The 20,095-nt window shown below is 40.0% G+C and overlaps 1 protein-coding gene across 2 annotated transcripts in view; it reads left to right on the forward strand.

Moving 5' to 3' along the window:
* Positions 1 to 2,049: 2,049 nt before the first annotated feature.
* LOC137273272 (uncharacterized) overlaps positions 2,050 to 20,095 on the forward strand; it is a 30,837-nt gene continuing 12,791 nt past the window's right edge. The window contains exons 1-8 of one of the 2 annotated variants that reach the window (XM_067805814.1): positions 2,050 to 2,323; positions 4,441 to 4,549; positions 4,882 to 4,955; positions 7,280 to 7,346; positions 11,625 to 11,700; positions 12,788 to 12,856; positions 15,887 to 15,958; positions 16,306 to 16,450. In XM_067805814.1, coding sequence (XP_067661915.1) covers positions 2,321 to 2,323; positions 4,441 to 4,549; positions 4,882 to 4,955; positions 7,280 to 7,346; positions 11,625 to 11,700; positions 12,788 to 12,856; positions 15,887 to 15,958; positions 16,306 to 16,450 — 615 coding nt within the window. In that variant the 5' untranslated portion in view covers positions 2,050 to 2,320. Of the gene's footprint in view, positions 2,324 to 2,481; positions 2,505 to 4,440; positions 4,550 to 4,881; positions 4,956 to 7,279; positions 7,347 to 11,624; positions 11,701 to 12,787; positions 12,857 to 15,886; positions 15,959 to 16,305; positions 16,451 to 20,095 lie in introns of those variants that run through there. The other variant, XM_067805816.1, reaches the window with a different exon arrangement.

Raw genomic sequence — 20,095 nt, forward strand, 5'->3', positions numbered from 1 at the left:
GTTTGAGGATATAGCCACTCACAATCCAAGTTGCTAATGTAAACTTCCAAACATAAACTATTTTATCTATTTTCAAATCATGCAACATATGCAATTCTTTTAAATTAAACGCGAACTTATATTTTTTAAAACATCTTTCATAGTTCCTGATTTGAAATAGTTATCCCTTGTGATTGAATATTCAATGTAGTCAAGCAAAACATACATGCTTGACCGTGATTCTCTCATTAAAAGGTATACAAAAGGGATGGTCTTCGCCTTTCAATAAATATTCGCGAGTATATTTAGTATGATGACCTCTTCAAATCTGGATTGACAACCCACGTACGCGTAAGCGATGTAGGGTCAATTACTAAGAAAGGCAATGACTAGTATGCCATCCTTGAGCGTCGACAACAGCGTTGCTTCTTCTGTACATGGAGTGGATGAGACGGTTGATGACGGCCATAGGAACATGCGCCCAGACTCGGTGATACGCTTGGACTCCTTGCAGCGGCCATAGGAACATGCGCCCAGACTCGGTGATACGCTTGGACTCTTTGCAGCAGACGGTATATTGTTCGAACATGAACAGAAAAAATGATTTGCAACATGTCTTGCAGTCGTGCCAGCATTCAGTCTTCCTGAGGCTTCGTCCCTCTGTTCCCTTGATAATCGTGGCATGTCGCTACCGCAGAACAATGAATGATTCGGTGCGTGTTCGGTGGCTACTCTTATAGGGATGACACCTCGGGATGCACGTGCATTGTCAGTTTCATGTATTCACATAAAATACCATGTTCCATCATTACCTTAGTAACTGCGTTTTGAACAGTCCAAGAATTAAAACACTAACAGCAGCACCCGAATTTGCAATTGAAGAAACTATCTGATCTCACAAAAGGAAATGAATTCTGTGCGTATTGTCATAGTTAGAAGTGAAGTGTAAAAGAGGCGGTTGAGGCAGGTTAAAACCGGATGAAATGTTGGAATTGACGACTCCTGCAAGTGCATATATAGAGGGCCAAAAGTCTGCTGATCTGCTGCTGCATACAGTGAGAACATTGCTTGAGTGGTAGTGAATTTGATTGCCATCCACTCTGTGATATTCCTGCCTGACCTCGAGCATTACAATGACTTTGGAAATGCCCTACCTTCTGACAATAGTGACATTTTGAATTTCGTGCTGGACACCTATCTGGGTGAGATAAATCATATTTCAGCGCTTTGGTACAGCATTGTCAACACCAGTCTAACAAATAAAAACTCATCTGTGTGCCATAGGCTTCTCTGGATCTTGTAAAAACAGAGTGAAATTGGGTACAATGTAATCCATTTTGTCTTTATTGGGACTGCAGATTTCATCCGGGGCCTGTAGGTTTTATAGCCCGGAGGTGGCAGCAGGCCCTGGTGGTCAGCTGGTAAATTAAAGTATTGCAAACACGTACAGCGCATGAGTCCACCTTCAAAGCCTCCAAGATGAATAAAAGCGTCAAGCAACTTGGTATCATGAGACGAGTCTCTGTCTGTGAAATGTTCCTGGCATTAATGTTGAATCGCGTGATGTCATGGGCAGAATTCGAAATAATGGCAGATGACAACCCCAAAGAGAAAAATGACAATTCTAAGTCCTCCTGAGAAAGAGATAGGGAATGGTCTGGAGGAGAAGATGGAGGGTGAGACTTTTACTGTGAACATTTTTAAGTAAAATATGTTCATTTCAGAGATTAGTTGTTAGTCTAGTCGTTATCAAGCAAGTGATTACGATAAACATTTGAATCTATATCGAAACGTCGCCCTCGCAGAATAAAAGAAGTTGTACAGATCTACCCATCCTTCATCAACTCAACATTTATAATGTCCATTAGAGTAGTTTCTCTCTGTCTGTCATGTTTTTACCAGCAATGAGGCCTGATACATAGAGCCTACTTGAAGTTGGCTACTTTACCATCATCACATAAAAATAGGACACAACGCAAGGTCTTATATATCCCACCCTTGCATGAATTCGGCGTTCTCCTGATACCCTAATTTTGGCAACTTCAACCGTCACTGGGGAAAGCCCTACTGTAGAGAAGGAAGGAAATCTGGTTCTGTACCTACCATCTCACTGCAGTCACTGGGCTCATTTTCAGTTTGAATGATATTATTTGTCACTATTAAAATTGTATGCACTGGAAGACTTCACTAAGCGTTAGTCTACGTGAAAACCAAAGCATTAACAACTTCGCATGGATAAATCCTATTTCGGCTGAAAACTTCTCTCCGTTTTAGAAAACCCCAAAATGGCGGTAGATATGACATTTTGAATGAAGACATCAAAGATAGCAAAGAAGAATACATGGTATGTCACATGAAACAGCATAACGCCTGTTTGTGCGAGAATTCCTTCCATCGGAGTGTGCACCAATAATGAATCTTATGTTAGCATCGCTGATTTTTGTGACGCGTTCGTTGTTCGACGAAGAGACCTCATTTTCGCGCACTGTCACTTGTCAGCGCGAAAAACAGCAGCTGATAATCAGGTTTCGAGCCAATTTTCAACACACGAAACGATGCATTCAGTAGGGCAGTACAGAATGTTTAAATTGGAATAATCAAATATAGAATCAATGTTTTTATGTTGCACTAATTCTACACACAGCCTGGCTCTCGTGAACCGAACCGACAATTACCCGTTTTTGTAATTTGTTCCAGACCTTGTTCATATTTCGTGTTGACATTACCCTTAACTATTACGTTTGAGTCCATGCGGAATATTTCTGCCCTTGCAAAATATTTCAACTGATTTCTGTTTTGGTCCCTAAGAGATACTACAACACTGAGACCGAACTTCCTCATCGACTAACAACACCAGATATGATCAGTCTATTTGTTGTGTTTATTTATTGTGTTATTCGTATCTTTTGTTAATTTTCGTCTTTTATTGATCTTGTCTGATGAATATTTCTCTCTTTGTAATGACAAAAAGTAACTGTAATTGTGAATGAGCCGTTCATTAATAGGTGTCTGATGGACCGTTATGATAACTGCTCAATCAGTAGTTCATGATATCAAGCGAGTATGTCCTGGGATGATTAATGCCCTGCATTAGGCATAGACACTGTATTTAGCGATCCTTGGCGGCCTAAATAAATAGTATTTATTCCTAATGCAGGATATTAACCATCCCCAAACACATGGGTGTGATAACCTATTTATCATACAATGTCATTCTTATTTTATCATAAAAGAAATCGATTTCATTTGCCTCAGATCAAGAAACTAAACTTCATAGGATGTGCCTGCATATCTACAACGTCACAAATATGTGTGTATTAATACATGATGTCACAAGCTCGGTGATGCAATTTTTAACTGATGACTGATTTGACTGCATTGCGTCATCTAGTTCCCAGTTAGCTTTTATGTTAAAAAGCGTATTGTTGTCAACAAGTCTTAGCTTACATTTGAAAGATAACAAAATCTCTCATGGAATTTCAGAAACGTTCAGTTAACCTTTTGAACAACAAATACACTTAAATGTGCATGACAATGTGACCTGGATTCCTGTTCCATCCTCTCACTAACACTGACAGTCGGTCAGGAAATTTTTGTTGGCATCTTTGCAACCCTACGATGGATTTCTGTCTTCGCTTTGATATCTATTCCAAGTATGATAACTAAACATGAATTTTCGGGTATCAATACTGTAACTATGTCAGTCACCGACCCTTGATGTCATGCTTGTTTACACTCCGAAAGTAGTCTCTAAGATTTGCATGTGACCTCTCTAATTTGCATCGATATCCGGATATGGCCCCAATGGATACCGAAAATATCCATTGGCTTTATCCTACTGAGAACACCATCTATTGTATGATAAATCGTAATATTATTTGTTTTCTTGCAGCTTTATCTTAAACACAAGCCATCATTTGAGAATTATCAATGTCACTGTGATGCAGCTAACACCCCTTGTCATGACATGAGTAGACACTCCTGTCCGAAAACCTATGATTTGATGATTCTTTAATATTATTTGTATGAAAATCTGATTATTAAAACTGGTAATATTATCTGTATTGGTGGATTTAATTTTAAGGGTTGTCTTACATTTTAATTGACCCGTGAAGGTCTGGGATAGAAGGGTCTTCATCAAACCATGCTTATCGTAAGAGGCAACAAGCAGTGGTCAGGCTCGCTGACATGGCTGACACATGTCATGGGTTCACAAATGTGTAGATTGATGTTCATGCTGTTGATCAGTGGATTGCCTGGTCCAGACTAGATTATTTGCAGACCACCGCCTTATATCTGGAATATTGCTATTGAATATTAAGTGTGGCGTAAAACTAAACTAACTCACTCACTCATATTTTAATTTAACAGTCATTGTGAAAGCATGGTGACATGGTCATGACTTGTGACTTCCATGAAGTCGAGCATTGCATCTTGTGTCTCCATTTTCATTGTTAACAGATAGATGAAGCTGGAACCATGAGTGCACAGAAAACCAAGACAAAAAGAAGATCCAGCTTCACAGCTAACAGAGTGTCCCTGATCTCCCGGGATGTGTCATCAGCTAAAGGTAAGAACAATTCTACCATACTGTTGATTCATTACGTATTTAGACGTGACAGCTGCCAGAGATTAACAGATACACAAAGTGTTCATCAGTTATTATACAAATATTGAGAAGAATTAACTTGACAGAGCAGTGGGGGTAGTCTAGTGGTTAAAGTGTTTGCTTGTCACACTGAAGATCTCTGTTCGATTCCACAAGTAAGAAGTATGTGAAGCCATTTCGCTGGAATATTTCTAGAGGCTGCATAAGTCCCGAATCACACACTCAAGGTCTTGGGAAAGCACCTCATTTGAATATTCAGTTGATTTCCTTACCACAGTGAATTATTCTTACAGATTTGCACAGGATGGTGGAAAAGGAATTGTCAAAAGAAGATCGACTTACAAAACTAACACGACTCTGTCTTCAGGTAAACTGCCAGTCATATCTTCCTCTTGGGACCCGTGAAGGTCCCTGGGTAGAATAGGCCTTCATCAATCCATGCTTGTCATAAAAGGCAACTATGCTTGTCGTAAGAATGCGACTAACAGGATCGGGTGGTCAGACTCACTGACCTGGTTGACATGTCATCGGTTCCCAATTGCGCAGATCGATGCTCATGTTGGTCACTGGATTGTCTGGTCCAGACTCGATTATTTACAGACTGCCGCGATATAGCTGGAATATTGCTGAGTGCGGCGTAAAACTAAACTCACTCACTCGCTCCTCTTGGGATACCAGGTGAGGTTGGGTAGCCTTGGGGTTATGGGATTTCTAGGGACACTTGATTTCATTCCCCACATGGATACAATGTGTGAAGACCATTTCTGGTGTCCCATTCCATGATATTGCTGGAATATTGCTAAAAGCAGCTTAAAAGTAAATTCACTCACTCGCTCTTGGGATGCCAAGGAAGGGACAAATGATAACAAGGTTGTGCCCCTTGGTTGACACCATCGCTAGATTTTCTCATTATTTGAACATACAATGTATTAGCATTTGATCCATGTCGATACTGTATATCATGAAGTTATTTCAAGCATTTTATTAATGCGAATAAAGCGTTTTTCCTCTTCTTGTATTATTATAATGGTTATAATATAATTTCAGTCTGACCATGTCTACTTTTGAGAACTTAGAAAGAGACAGAAAACACTCTTGTCTTTATTGTCTTCAGGTTTGCTTGTATCATAACAATACAGAATATAGAAACAATTTAGACATCTTTCATAACATTACTTGGCAATTAAAGGTCACATGCAACGTAAAATACAACTTTGCAGATTCTGGTACCTCTCGGTGTGCACTTACCGAAACAAATCATAAAAAATGCCAATTCAACCTATAAAGTTGAAAAAAACGTGATGAAAAAAATTCCGCGAAATCTGAGTTCAAACGTTTCACTAAATTCCCCCCCAGCGCTGGGGGGAAAACTGGTTTCAACAGCTGCGCTGCGCTGCATCCATAATGCATGCACAGTGAATAGGCTCGTGGAGCTTGAAACAACATGCATGCCCAGCGTCTGAGACATAAATCTACTTGTTACGTAAAAACAACTTGTTGATTGTGGTAAGCAGTCTCTGTCACAGAGAAAGCTCAGTGTCTGGTTTATTCACAGCTGCCTGTCTGCTAAAGACAACATGCAATACACAGCTTCAATCACTGACCACATGCAATTTAAACTTAACACCTATCAGACTATACGACATAAAGAAAATATGTTGATTTATGACTCGTGCACCCGAGTCCCGTGTCTGCCACGTTATGTAATTAGGCACGTATGATACACATGACATGTTTTTATGTCTGTGGGTTGTAAACATACTACATTCATTTTTTTTTCGGATGACTGTATCTGACGGAAACTGGTGCAAACTCTTGTCAGTTTTAAGTCCTGCTTTGTACTTGGACGAATGACAGATTCCAGCCACCCAGTAGTTTACCATCTTTACAGACATGATTTTTGATTGTATTGAACGCAAATTCAGAGAACAGATATTTTCCAAACCCAACATCTCTATATACATTCTTTTCGGATACCGACTTCTTTTAGTGTATATAATTTTGTTTGACAACAGTATACGAATCCATATTGAAACGACGCATCAAGTACACAAAAAGAAGTTGTTATCCGTAAAGAACCTTACTTTCTTGTGACTGGCTATACTTATAAAATGCCCATCAAACAGATCATCTTTCTGTACACACAATGAACCCTCAGCATATCAGCAAATGAAACAGCCAATCGGAAGCCATCGTTACACTTGAGTGCATATCCACCCGCTATGACTGGGTTCGGTCTCCCGAGGGCTTCGTTTTAGGGGTACAAAATATTGCACTTTTGAATCGCGATTGTACGCTTATAATTGGGTTTATTTGTTTTTTTAAAAGCAGCAATGTATATTATATGTCATGAATAAGTGATAAATGTGTTTTAATTATGTTTCGTTTTTTGGTTGCATGTGACCTTTAAGCTCTGATTTCCGTTACACTAATTGGTAAAACAATCACATTTAAGGTAAAACAATATCCTAATTTCTCAGAATGTTCACAAATTTAAAATCAAAAAACTTTTGGAAAATTTCATCATATTTTTTCAAATTTGCCATTTGCTAGTTTGTAGCCTAGGTAAATGCCTGGTGGGAAGACACATGTACCAACAGGTCTTGTTTTTGTGAAATCATTAGTTTTTGTTACTTAAGTTGCCATCAGTGTAGTGTCTTACTGAATGTTACTGTTGTCCTCTCATTTCAGTACACAATAGATACTTTAGCAAAAGAGTTCAAAGGTGAAGACTGGTTTGACAAGTTTCGAGTTAACGGTTTGTATACTTCATCTTTTCTTCATTTCCTGTTATGGGTTGGTGAGGTAGTCCAGTGGTTAAAGCATTTGCTTGTCAGGCCAAAGGCCAAGGTTCATTTCCCCCAAAAGGTACAATGTGTGAAGCTCATTTCTGGTGTTCCCCACCGTGGTGTTGCTGGAATCAGAGACCATATAATAGAGGGACGGCCCTCTCCAACAGTTCATCATTAAACATCAGCGCTACGGTCTGGCATGTAACTGATACACATCGACACCCTGCTGCTAACTTCCGGTTACCAGAACACATGCGCAGCAGATGCGCAGACATTCGCAAATGAACACTCTGGTAACCACGTAAACAATATTGCGTAATATCCGGACCGAGAGTTAATTCCTTAGCTGGATTTCACCGGCTGCGACTGACAGTCAAAGATTACATGAACAGCTCCAATAAACTGATTACAATAATTGTAATCTCTATCTTGTCTCTCAGAAGATGTCAACTTTTCAACTGTCGCACATGTCAACTGACAAAATCGCTGAAAATGTGTATCGTTCGCGAAATCCGTGCCGTTTTAGGCCAGTCACGTAACAGTACTGTTGTCAATATCCCCGATGTTAGCTGAACTTCATCACATAACCTCTAGATTTTGTTTTAAGTATCCGTTGCCACTGGTTCGTGGTTCACTAAAAGACGCTATTAGTCTCTGATTTTGATTTCATATTAATTTGCGTAACTTTATGAAGCTGATAGTCGAAACGAAACACGATTACACGTTATCCACTAACGTTATAGTAATGTTTGTTTGAATGCCAGTTTGGGGCTGACAGTGATAACGCTTTCGGAGCCGTACGGAGACAGAGGCACATTATAATATGTTTTTTTTTTGCAAAGGAAAGCTACTCAGAACTACTAAAACCACGAGGACCATTTTCACAAACGTCAATGTACAACATTACGTACAGTAACCGCGTATAGTTGATTTTGTGACCATTTGACCGTTTCTTTCACAGTAGATTGAGAGGGAATGAAGCAATGACTTGAGAACTTGAACTTGTCATGATATAAAGATCGTGAGGCATCCCCCCAAACACACCACCCAATGAAATTAATTATTTTCATAGGGTTCATAACTTTAATTTTATCATGACACTTACCATGAAAACTTTGTCACATACCTTTCCGAAAATACCGGAATTGCAACTGACTGGGACTGTGCAGGTGTGATTGTGATGTTATATGTTTTATAAAAGAACAATAAATGTATATGTATTGCTAAATACAACTATTTAGATAATATTCTTTCAAGCTTTCGTTAAAAACAAATATGAATGTCAGCTGTTTGAAATTGAGACTAACACTAAAGAATACACTAATTTTTAAAAATATTAAAACATGATATTGTAAATGAAAAATATCAAATCTGTACACAACTTTGTCCACGGATATCTTTAAGAGAATAACAATCAAACCACAGTTTCAAACCCGATGAAAAACACAGTTCAAAGGTCTTGCGTCTTGCAAGTGATGTTCAAATGATGGATGCCTGAAAGATAGTGTATTTGCAACCCTATGATGGATGCATCACAGTCAGGTTCAATACTTGGTCATGATCTGATTCAAACTAAAAGCCCTTAGTAGAGATTCCCATGTCACAAACGATTTTATAGTTGAAGACAAAACCAAGTTATCTGGACAGTCAATTTCTTTATTTCATAGTTATTGTGACAATACAGTTAGACTGTGTGTTCAATGGGTTTTGCCATTGAAGCTCATTATCAAACACTCGAGAGGTACTTTGGATCATATATCATCAGATGTGCATACAGGAAGATTATATTTAGAGTATGCACACCTGTATAGAAAAAGTCAGCAGCCATCACAGACTTATTCACATCTTCACCCAGTTTTTGCTAAACCGCAGAATTAATGGCAGAACAGCCATCATAATCTGTCTGTTCCTGCTGGCATGGGGTGTCTGTGCGTTCATCAGTGAGGTCAATGAAGAATGACTTCCACTGTTTGTCACACGGTACATCTATTGAACTGAAAAAAGGAGAGGAACAAATTTGATATTAAAGAAATAATAACATGAATTCAATGCTCTAAATACTTGTTGAAATTATATGATAGCTGGTTGTCAATGCTCTTTCAAACAAGATCTGTTTACTTACTCTCAAGATGGGAATATTGCACTTAATTAACACTGTATCTTTCCTTACATAAGAAAAGGAGCAAAATATTTCAAACTTTTTTTCTGCAGATAACGGATAATACAAACACCTATAGAATAAATAAATACCAATAACTACAAATTATCAACTTTTTATCAACAGTTTTTCATCCAATGAAATGATTTCTTTGGTGTGCACCCTTAGTTAACAGAGACACCATTTTGAATATTACTTCCATTATTACTTACCTGCAATCAAGAACTGTTCATTGAACTTTCTTTTTCCTGGGCATCTACAAGACAAAATAATAAGTTTATGCTATGATTGGTGTAATGATTGAATAAGGTACTTTAAATCAAAATTAAACTTCATTAAGAAGAAAAATGATCAAAACAGAAAAATGTATTATTTCATGAAAAAGAAGGATATTTGCTACAAGCATAATCATCACAATGAACAAAAATGGAAATATGTACAATTATTTACAACCCATAAGTGCATGAGACTTTTGAAGAATGGATTAAACATATATTCGGGTCATATTAACAAACAAAATTAATGTTGTGTCGTCTGCTACATGGTATCTGAAATGTGCAGTACATGATGCAAATGCGGGTTTACGTAAAAAATCATAAAAAGTAAACTACCGATCATAGCCATATAAATTTAGTACCAAGCAAAAGAGGAATTCGCCATAAATGTTCACATACTTATTTTAAAAATGCTAGTAGTAAGCTGTTATTGTGAAAGCGTGCGGAAATTAAGTGTTGTGGAGTAAATATTTCAGAAAACATTCACATTTCGTCGTATTGCAGGAGTCAAAATAAGGAATTACACGTCCTCCACAGATTTATAAATTCCACTAAACCAAACTTTATCTAATCTGCTTTTATTACACCCCGGTAACTAAGGATTGGTATTGAAAATTAGTAGCTGTTCTTGAAAATCAGGGGCGGTGGGGTAGTCTAGTGGTTAAAGCGTTCGCTCGTCACGCCGACGACCCGGGTTCGATTCCCCACATGGGTACAATGTGTGAGGCCCATTTTCTGGTGTCCCCCGCCGTGATATCGCTGGAATATTGCTAAAAGCGGCGTAAAACCAAACTCACTCACTCACTCACTCACTCTTGAAAATCAAAATCGGGACTTTCGCCGATTTTGCACCGCCGCCATTGCCCTCACAGACCAACGATCACACATGAGAGCATTCATCAAATACAAAGACATGTATACGCTTTAGCACCACTAAAAACCTCAGATGCACTCTTACAAATATATGTATGTACATGAGAATAAATGAGAAAAACTAAATCTTACCTTTGTTATGAAAATACGCAAAATCTATGACTGAGGTGAACACACGTTCCTCGAAGCTTCCGGATAGGCTGCGCAGTACAAGCCGTAACGCGGATGGTTTCGCGCATTGGCTTGAGGACCGTCCCTCTATTATATGGTCTCTGCTGGAATATATTGCTAAAAGTGGTAAAACCATACTCACTAACTCACTCCTGGAAAGTACAGCTCTCATTAATCTGGGATGTCAGTTTATAACTTATTATCTGATAAATGAAGGATTGTTTGGGAAATATATGCATACTGGATGTCTGGAGTATACTTTCTGAATTGGAGAGGTTGACATTGTGCATTTTGGAAGACTGCACTAAAGGTGATGGGTATTTTTCAGTACCAATTGACATTTGACAATGAGATGGGCATTTAAGAATGACCAGAAAACAAGTGCAGTGCTAGAGAGGTCTAAATGTGTAAATCCCATTTTTGATGACCTCAGCTTGGATAATTACTGGAATATTGCTAAGTAAGAACAATGCAAGACCATTTTCAGTCACTGACTCTTTTGACAGTGATTCAAGCTCTTGCTTCTCATGCATTATCCCACTCATTCACTCACTCAGTCACTCACAAACTCACTCACAATCAGTACTCACACAAACCAACTCACTCAAACTTACTCGCATACACACCAACACTCAAACTAACTCACAAAGACACCAACTCACTCGCAAAGGGTCATTTACAAACTCACTCACTCACACAAACTCTTTCATTCACCCACACACAATCTCACTTGCTCACATAAACACACTCACCAACTCTGTCGGCAGCTGAGGAAGGCGGCAATGAGGTGATCTCCCGACTCCAGGATGAGGATCTGTTTAAAGATGCCTGCTCTAAAAAACAGTGAGTGTTCCAGCCTACCTACATGTTTTGTATTCCCCTTGATTTTGTTCCTCTCTTTGTAGTACCACTGTTCATGAGTTCCACATTAATGGTAAGTGTCTAAGGCCTGCATGATGTGACGTCAAAAGAGCATTAACCAAACTCACTTTATGTCAGTTTTTGGTTTTAGTGAAGTTTTTCTGGGGGCAGGGTTGCCTAATGGTTAAAGCGTTCATTCATCACGTTGAAAACAGGTTTGATTCCTCACATGGGTACAATGTGTGAAGCCCATTGCTGGTGTCTCCTGCTGTGATATTCCTGGAATATTGCGAAAAGTGGCATCAAACTAACGCTCACTTTAGTGAGATTTTAGGTTATAATGTTTTGATTGCTTGAAGTGAATGTGTTACAAAAGTATGTAAATGTTTGTGCAATGCAGAAATGTGCATTCAGTGCACAAAAGCATAAAATGGATGCAGAAAAGACATATCACATTCTGTGGGATTCACAGAAATATTCATTGTGCCAATCGCTTGACAGAAAACATAGTTTCTTTAATTGAAATAATTACTGACATTTACATTTCAGTACACAGTGAAAGTTATTTAGAATTTTGGACTAAGGAGGGTCCAGTATGCACAAATGTGGAGAATGGTCACAGGAAAATAATTCACCGATGGAGGCACAATAATATTGACTGTACCTATAAAACATCTACGATTTTGCTCAGTGTTTTGTTGTTTCTTTCACAGCAGTTATGTGCATCATTTCACATATTCCACTGTTCCACATCATCAATGATTCATTCCAGGCTGTAAAGAAAGTGTCAAAACCCAGTTTTCTACACCGTTACTTCACAGGAACCTCATGTTGCCTCCAAAGACCCCTGAAACTAATAATTCGGGGTCCCTGGAACCCCCATGTTTGTGGGTTAGGGTTAAACGCTTGAGTACTAGTATTTAATTTCACTAGTGGTAGTGAGTTTATTGCACGTTTCCAACACAGGCTTAATGAAATCAGCAAGTTTCTTCTGTTAGACAAAGTATGCAGATGATATTGATTCAATCAGAAATTGAACAGATCCTTTCTGTGTGTCTTTAACTTCCAGGCAACTCCCCAATCCTCTGAATGAAGATTTTAATGCCAATATAGCAGCAATTGAACGTAACATGAACAGGTGAGTACTTTACAGTGTGTTGTGCATAGGGCTGTGATGATTCTGTATTTGATGATTTGAACAGTGTCCCTTCATGAATTCACTTCAGTATTTGTGTTTACTATAATTGAACATTTAGCATGAAAAGAGTGTTTCTTACTTTGAACTTGTCTTGTTATTTATTAATGAGAGAGGTGGAAAATGGAATGTATACAGTCAGTGCGTAAGCGTAAGTTGTGTCATCTTGCGAAGGCCACTGTCAAAAGCCTATATGCAGCATTGTTGCAATGTATTTGTTTCACAAAATGAACACTGAAGTGCTTCAAAATTATCAATTACATGGCAGGTTTGTCATTCAAATTCTTTGACAATAAACATAAAGGATTCATAAATAAATATTCACTTTTGTGACCCATATTTGTAATGTGTGTGGTATTTGCACCAGTGTTTTCATTACAGCCTTGTCTCTGTATTCTGTCTTTACAGCAGAATTTTTATACGTATCTAGATAGTATTGTAGCAAATGGCAATTCCGGAATATTTTCTATCTTGGTTACAGTTTTCTTTTCTTTTCTTTTCTTTCTTTCTTTCTTTCTTTCTTTCTTTCTTTCTTTCTTTCTTTCTTTCTTTCTTTCTTTCCATGTGAAGGTCTGTATTAGAATTGGTCTTCAGCAACCCATGCTAGTTGCTAGGGGCGACTAACAGAATTAGTCAAGCTCGCTTGGTTGATGGTGACTTGACACATCTCGTTGTATCCCAGTTGTTTCGATTTTCAGTTGTAGAGTGATGAATGTATTTGTTATACACTATGTTGTGGTAATATTGCCACTGTTTGTCCTGGAGAAAATATGGCATTATTTGAGGATTGGTTGAAATCTCACAGTTCTTCATGCCAACTTCATCATCGACAAAAAGTTGGTAGGCGTCATTTTCCAGGCTTTCTTCTCCAGGTTGTTATTGCACATATGTTTAACATGATGCATCTTGCTACTTTATATTGATGACTAACATATCACGAACATACACTTCTGGGAATCTTCAAGAAACATTCAGTGATGATTTTTCAGTTAGTAAACTGAGTTTTCTAAAAATTAAACAAGTTTTCAGATGGACAACTTTGAAGATATGTTCCATTGTGAAATGTTTCAGAGACTGTAAGAGTAGTTACAAAATCGTTTGTGTTCGATGTTGAGAAATGTGATCAGTCTTTGATTGTTTCAATTAAATTCAACACCACTAACCAGGTAGGACAGTCAGAGGTCCTTTGGCTGCAAAGAAAACAAGTCGTTACGTGCAAGATGGTTTGTGAAGCAGCATTGTCTCTGCAATCAATAATATGATGGAGTTGTCTCCTGCAATGTATATGTAAAGATGGAACATTGGAAGCCCCAGTAAGTGTTAATCCAGTCTAAGTAAACTTAGACACAGTATTATTAGTTACATACACTGCTAAACTGAGTTTTATAAACCCCAGTAGAAGGTTGAGTCTGCTAACCTTTTGAATTGACCAATCAGTACTGTTTACTAATTTGAGGAAGTTTATATTCACACATGCTGCTGCTCGAAAACTCCAAAGATTCCAATAGCTGTTTTCAGCATGGTGGCTTCTGAGTGTGGAGATCGTTGAAAAGTGATCAGTGTGTTTCTTCTGTCAATTTTCAAAGATGTCATCTTGCCAAAAAATAACCTAACAGTAACCATGTCATCAAAGACCCCATGCATATATACTGCAGGTCAAATGTCTGTTTAGTACAGATTTTTGTTTATTGAGTGATTAGTGTCAACGACCAGGGAAGAGAAAATTCAAAAATCATTTTTAAGTCCCGCTGAACCCAAAATAGTAGCCTTTGTCTGATTGGTTAACTCCGTTTGGCACTCTTGTGTTTGCTTGGAGGGCCGAAGGTCACTCAAAGCCTTCTACTAAATTACTGTCAATAATCTCAATAGATGAGACATAGTCAACACACTCCAAAAAGTATAAAATATCTTTGAGATGACCCTTTGTGCATGTAAGCAGCAGATGCATTTCGTGTCGGGTGAGCCCATGGTCTGTTGTCATACCTGGCTGAGTAGGGATGGGTATTGCAGAGAATTTTCATCTTGAGATATATTGAGTTTCTTAAAACAAGAGTTTCTTAAAACAAACAACTGCTTACAGTCAAGTTAATGATTGATTTATAAAGCAGAAACACAACTAAATCATTATATTTTAGTAAGCTTTAATAAAAACTTTTAACCATGACTCTTATAAATACTTCCATTTACCATGCACTTTATAACCCCAAATGCTACCATACTCAAGCCTTTGCCCTTGTATTGGGCACCACAATAAATTGTTTGTTGTTGGGGGGTCACCATTTTACAACATTCACATGACGTGAAAAACGGAAATATCCAAAGATTTCCGGGTACTACAAAATTTGCCGAATGCTTGTCAAAATGCTGCTTTTCGATCAGCGTGTCGCATAAGTATCATTGTCATATCAGAACCGGTAAATACCAGTAAACCAGTTATATTGAGCATATATATATGGCTGAATGACTATTTCTATGGTCTGATCTATTGATTTTAGCAGCTGTTCGTACTTTTCTTGCCCGATTTTACAAGTAAACATGCTTTTCTGGATATCCTATTATGCATCCAACTGAACGTCCAGTTAGGCCAATGTGCATTATTTTATGGGTGGTCTGTAAATAATCGAGTCTGGACCAGAGAATGCAGTGGTCAACAGCATGAGCATCAAACTGCTTAATTGGGAACCGATGACATGTGTCAACCAAGTCAGCGAGCCTGACCACCCGATCCTGCTAGTTGTTTCTTACGACAAGCATAGTTGCCTTTTATGGCAAGCAGGGGTTGCTGAAGACCTTTTTTACCCTGGATCTTTACAGGTAAATATTAAGGATACAGAGTAACAGACTGCAACCATTCTTTTTTCTATTTCCAACAATACTGTCTGGGATGTTAGATTCAGTACAGCAAGTAATTAATGCAAGCCAAAGTTTACTTAGACTGGTGCTTGTTCAGCATAACACTTGTCTCTGTTACAGACTGGAGGAGGAAAGTGTGAGGTGGGATGCTTTGCTGGGGAAGTTGAAGATGGACAAGGATGCTGCAGACAAGTATGTGTATGTAAAATTGGGGTAGGGGAGTTGAAAGTAGAGCAGTAGACCACAGACATTGTTTACACTCACCTTGGTGAGAGTAAGGGTGGGGAGAGGAACGATTGGGGAGAAGTATTTGAGTCCATCAGGGAACAGGGAACACAGTCTATGGAGACTTTCAGATGGATACATAGGCCAGAGCCAAGAAAGTACCCTTGTTGTAATGACTTTGGGGGAAGCTCATCCCACATAATGACAGAGGTGTTTTAGAAGTTCATTTTTGTCATTTTGGTATTTCTCTGGCTTATTGTATTCTTGATCTTCTTGGTTTATACTTCATGTATTTCTTATCTGATGTTTATCAGAAAAATTGAAAACCTTGAGCTAAAGGCAGCGTCCATGTCTGAGGATGTGAAGTCACGAGCTTTGGGCAGCTACATGAAACCGAGTCCAGACTACCAGGACCTGATCTGTTCGACACAGATGAGCCTCAACAAGTGTGCCCTTCAGGTGGGAACATGTCCTGTCTGTCAAGTGTGTTGTCTGCCTTTGGAGAGTCTGGTTGAAACTAGGTCTGTTCTTGCTACATCTTGTTCCCACAAGTGTGGAGTATGGGTATACCTCTACAGCATATGTTGTTCCTGGAATGTGGAGTCCAGGGCCATGACTTTTTAAGCTCACTTAGCGTTAAGATAGTCGTAAGTTAGTGTTTTTGTATGGTACTTTCAAGTGTCTTAATGCTAAGAGAGCTTTGAAAATCTAGGGCCAGTTTAAAAAGGGGTTTTCTGTATGCTGTCTGTGTCAAGTCAAGTTAATAAATGGTCTCCTGAACACAATACACTATCTACATCAAACCAGTTCTTGAAGGATCTTGACAGAATTTGCTGTTCATTTGTATGAAGTCCAGTTTAAGGAAAAGGTATTCTCTTCACCAAATGCTGTCCATAAGTGTACGGGTCGAACACGTCTAGACCAGAAGTAGTATAGGGAATGATAGTTCTGGACCACTTTCAAGAAAAGTCTCTACAAAGCCTTATTTACTAAATAAGGCTTTGGTTGGGCCATTAGCTCTTGCTACTATTACCCCTACTACAAAAAAGTTGGCGGTAATTACTGTGCCTTGGTAGGAGGTAACACTGTGCCGTACGGTACGATCAATAATTCTTCTCTTACAAATCCCCTACCCGGCCCATCCCTCAAGTAGTACAAGTTAGGTTCGTCGGCTTTCATATCCACTTTATCTATGTTGTAAGTTTTGACTGACCATATAGGATCGGTGGCTCGCTTACGGCTATCGCCCTCGTGTTCCCCCGGCTGGTATAGATACCTCACTAGGGCCCTATCTGGTATTTGTTTCTCCTTCCCACGCAATGGAGCGGCCGACTCTGCAACTATTGATTTTAGTTTGATAGCGTCTGCCGGTTTCTTACCGGTGAGACGGGTGACTTCATGGTTGATTGCCGACACCACCTTGGGTAACCTCGTGACCCATTCAGTCGATCGTTTTCCAGGGGTGGTCATCTCCCTAGCATACTGATAGCCGAACAAGCGCTCAGCCAAAGTCCTATTAAATCTCTCAACTATGGCTTGGCTGCGATGGGCTCCGGCCGTGCCACGCCTGACCTTTGTATCGTGTTTGGCTAGCAGTTGTGACACGGCACCCATGAACTCCCGTCCGGGGTCAACTTGCAGCTCTGTTGGCCACGTCAGTGGGCTGCGTTTGTATATGCGTTCAAATCCTCTGGCTACCTGGGCCGAATCTTTCGTGGTCAAGGGTTCGGCTTCCTTGTAACGACTGGCTACATCCACTACGGTTAAGGCATACTTGTACCTCTTGTCGTGGGGTAGGAACAGTAGGTCTGCCTGGTGAATGCTATTAGGTATGTTAATACCGAACCTCCTTCTAGGCACGTAGCGTGGTGCCGGTAAATAGACCTGCCACAGGGCTTGTTTTTCAAGCCACGCTTTGGCTTCCTCCGGGGGTACTCGCGCTAGTTTAGCTAGCTTATCTACTGCGCTAGCTCCTTTCCAGTACCCACGCGGGCTGTAGTAAATAGCCTCAAATGTTTTCATGTCCATACGCGTATGTGTTTATACCATCAATAGCTATCCAACGTTTCGTGTCCATAGGCGACAGGGACGTCTTGTTTATAGTCAGTCCGTATATCTTATGCCCATCACTTCTAAGTGTGTTCATTTTATGTCTAAAGGTACGGGTCTTGAACAGGGCTTCCTTGAATCTGGCGTGTTTGATGTGTTGTTTCACCACATACTTCTTAACCCCCTTAGCCTTCCGGATCTCACTATTGTCGGCTTTCAGTATGGAGTACATCTTAGGTCTCAAACCTATGTACTCGGCTATGGGCGTGCCAGCACACTCGTCCTTCATCTTACCTAGGACCTTTTTATTTACCGTACTGTGTATAGCATGGGTCTTAGGGTAGTCGCTGGTGTCGTATAAATCGAGGTGTTTTTTCATGTCCTCGTACACGTCCTCGGTTCGAATCTCCAGGGAATCCGTGTCAGTGTACAGCACTTCACACCTGTCACCGTACTGTTTCTTGAGCTCGTTGTAGTAAAAGTCGTACATCAGGTGTTTGGATAAATCGAGGATGCTCATCCCCACGTAAACAGGCCGGTTGAATTTTATGTGACTTTTCTTCATGTGTAGGGCAACCAGGTTGTCTGTGAATATCTTACTACGGTTGAATGCCGGACTGGCTATCAATCTCCTGAGCTTGTCTTCCTCACTCGACCGAACCAGCTTCACGGTCACGCGTTTCCTCAGGTTCTCCATAGTCTTACCAAACACCGAGTTGTTCATGAGCTTGTAGAGATTTTTCTCAAAATCACTGGTGGCTTTTTTCCGTAGGTCTGTGTTCATTCTGATGTAGGGCTCCATCCATGGACTCTGGTCGAACATGAGCACCCTGTGTATTTTGGTCAGCCTCATACCCAACGACAGGTACAGCTGTAGGTTGCGATAGTGAACGATGTACTTGGTCTTATTCATTAAGTTAGGCACGAGTTTTTCAACGTCTGTCACACGCCCACCTGACAAGTTATGTTGGTACTCAGACATCCAGTCTGGGTTAACCCTCATACGTTCGGGGGCCAGGGGGTAGCTGTTGTGTGATGTGTGTAATTCCTTGGGATACTCTAAGTCAACCTCGAGGATATAACCTTTGTTCGAATCTGGTGCAACCTCCATAACATCAACGTGGGGTACCCATTCGAATCCCCCTGTAGGTAGATACTGACTCATGGCCCAGCCGTACAGGTTGTTTGCGTCGAGGTAGAGAATGTGATTGGTTGGTTTGTTAGGATCGTAACCTTTCACGTATTGATTATTTGCTTTCGCGTATCGTTTGGATGCCATGGAAATCCCACCTCGCAAGCCTTTCTCAATGAATAGGTGCATGTCGTAATCTGTGAGCAATTCCAAATTAACTCCGGTCTTTTTAAGCAAGGCGTCCCACGACAGACCTGGGCTGGTGTAATACCATGCGGGGTCGAGTTTATACTGCTTTAAACATGTCTGCCGAAACGTTTCAAACACGTCGGCTAACAGCAGTACATCTGTCCTCAAGTACAGGTCGTGATAATCACCCAGGTTCTTACAACCCAGTTTATTCCATACGTTAGTCGCGTGCGAGTAATCATCTCGTGAGACGGACGCCTCATTCAGCTTGCTATAAAAGCAGTCAATAGGGGGTAGTCTGGTCTCGGTGAACTTGGCCCAACTATCCATGTACTCATAGGGGTACACACCCTTCCTCATAAGCAGGGGTCTAGTCTCGGCGTCTGTGTATCGATCGGTGATAGGGAAGGTATTGTTGGCCTTGACCAGACTGTCGAGTGACGACAGGAGGAACTGAAACGAGTCAATGAACCTAAGTCCGTTTAAGCTGAAGGAGATGTATCTCTCCATGTTGTTGGGGATGCACGTTATATTACCATCGATTTTCGCGATGGCCTGCATGATCAAGTGTGAGTCGTACCCTCTCAAGTTGTGAAAGACAACGGGGATGTTTATTGTCTTAGGGTTGATTTTAAGCTTGAGGTTGCACGCGTTGTGAGCGGCGCCTCTATACTTACCAGTTATGTGACAGTGATCTCTCACCGAATCACCGTTAAGTGGTGATTCACACACGT

The sequence above is a fragment of the Haliotis asinina genome, chromosome 2, assembly GCF_037392515.1.
Source record: "Haliotis asinina isolate JCU_RB_2024 chromosome 2, JCU_Hal_asi_v2, whole genome shotgun sequence".
Classification (NCBI taxonomy): domain Eukaryota; kingdom Metazoa; phylum Mollusca; class Gastropoda; order Lepetellida; family Haliotidae; genus Haliotis; species Haliotis asinina.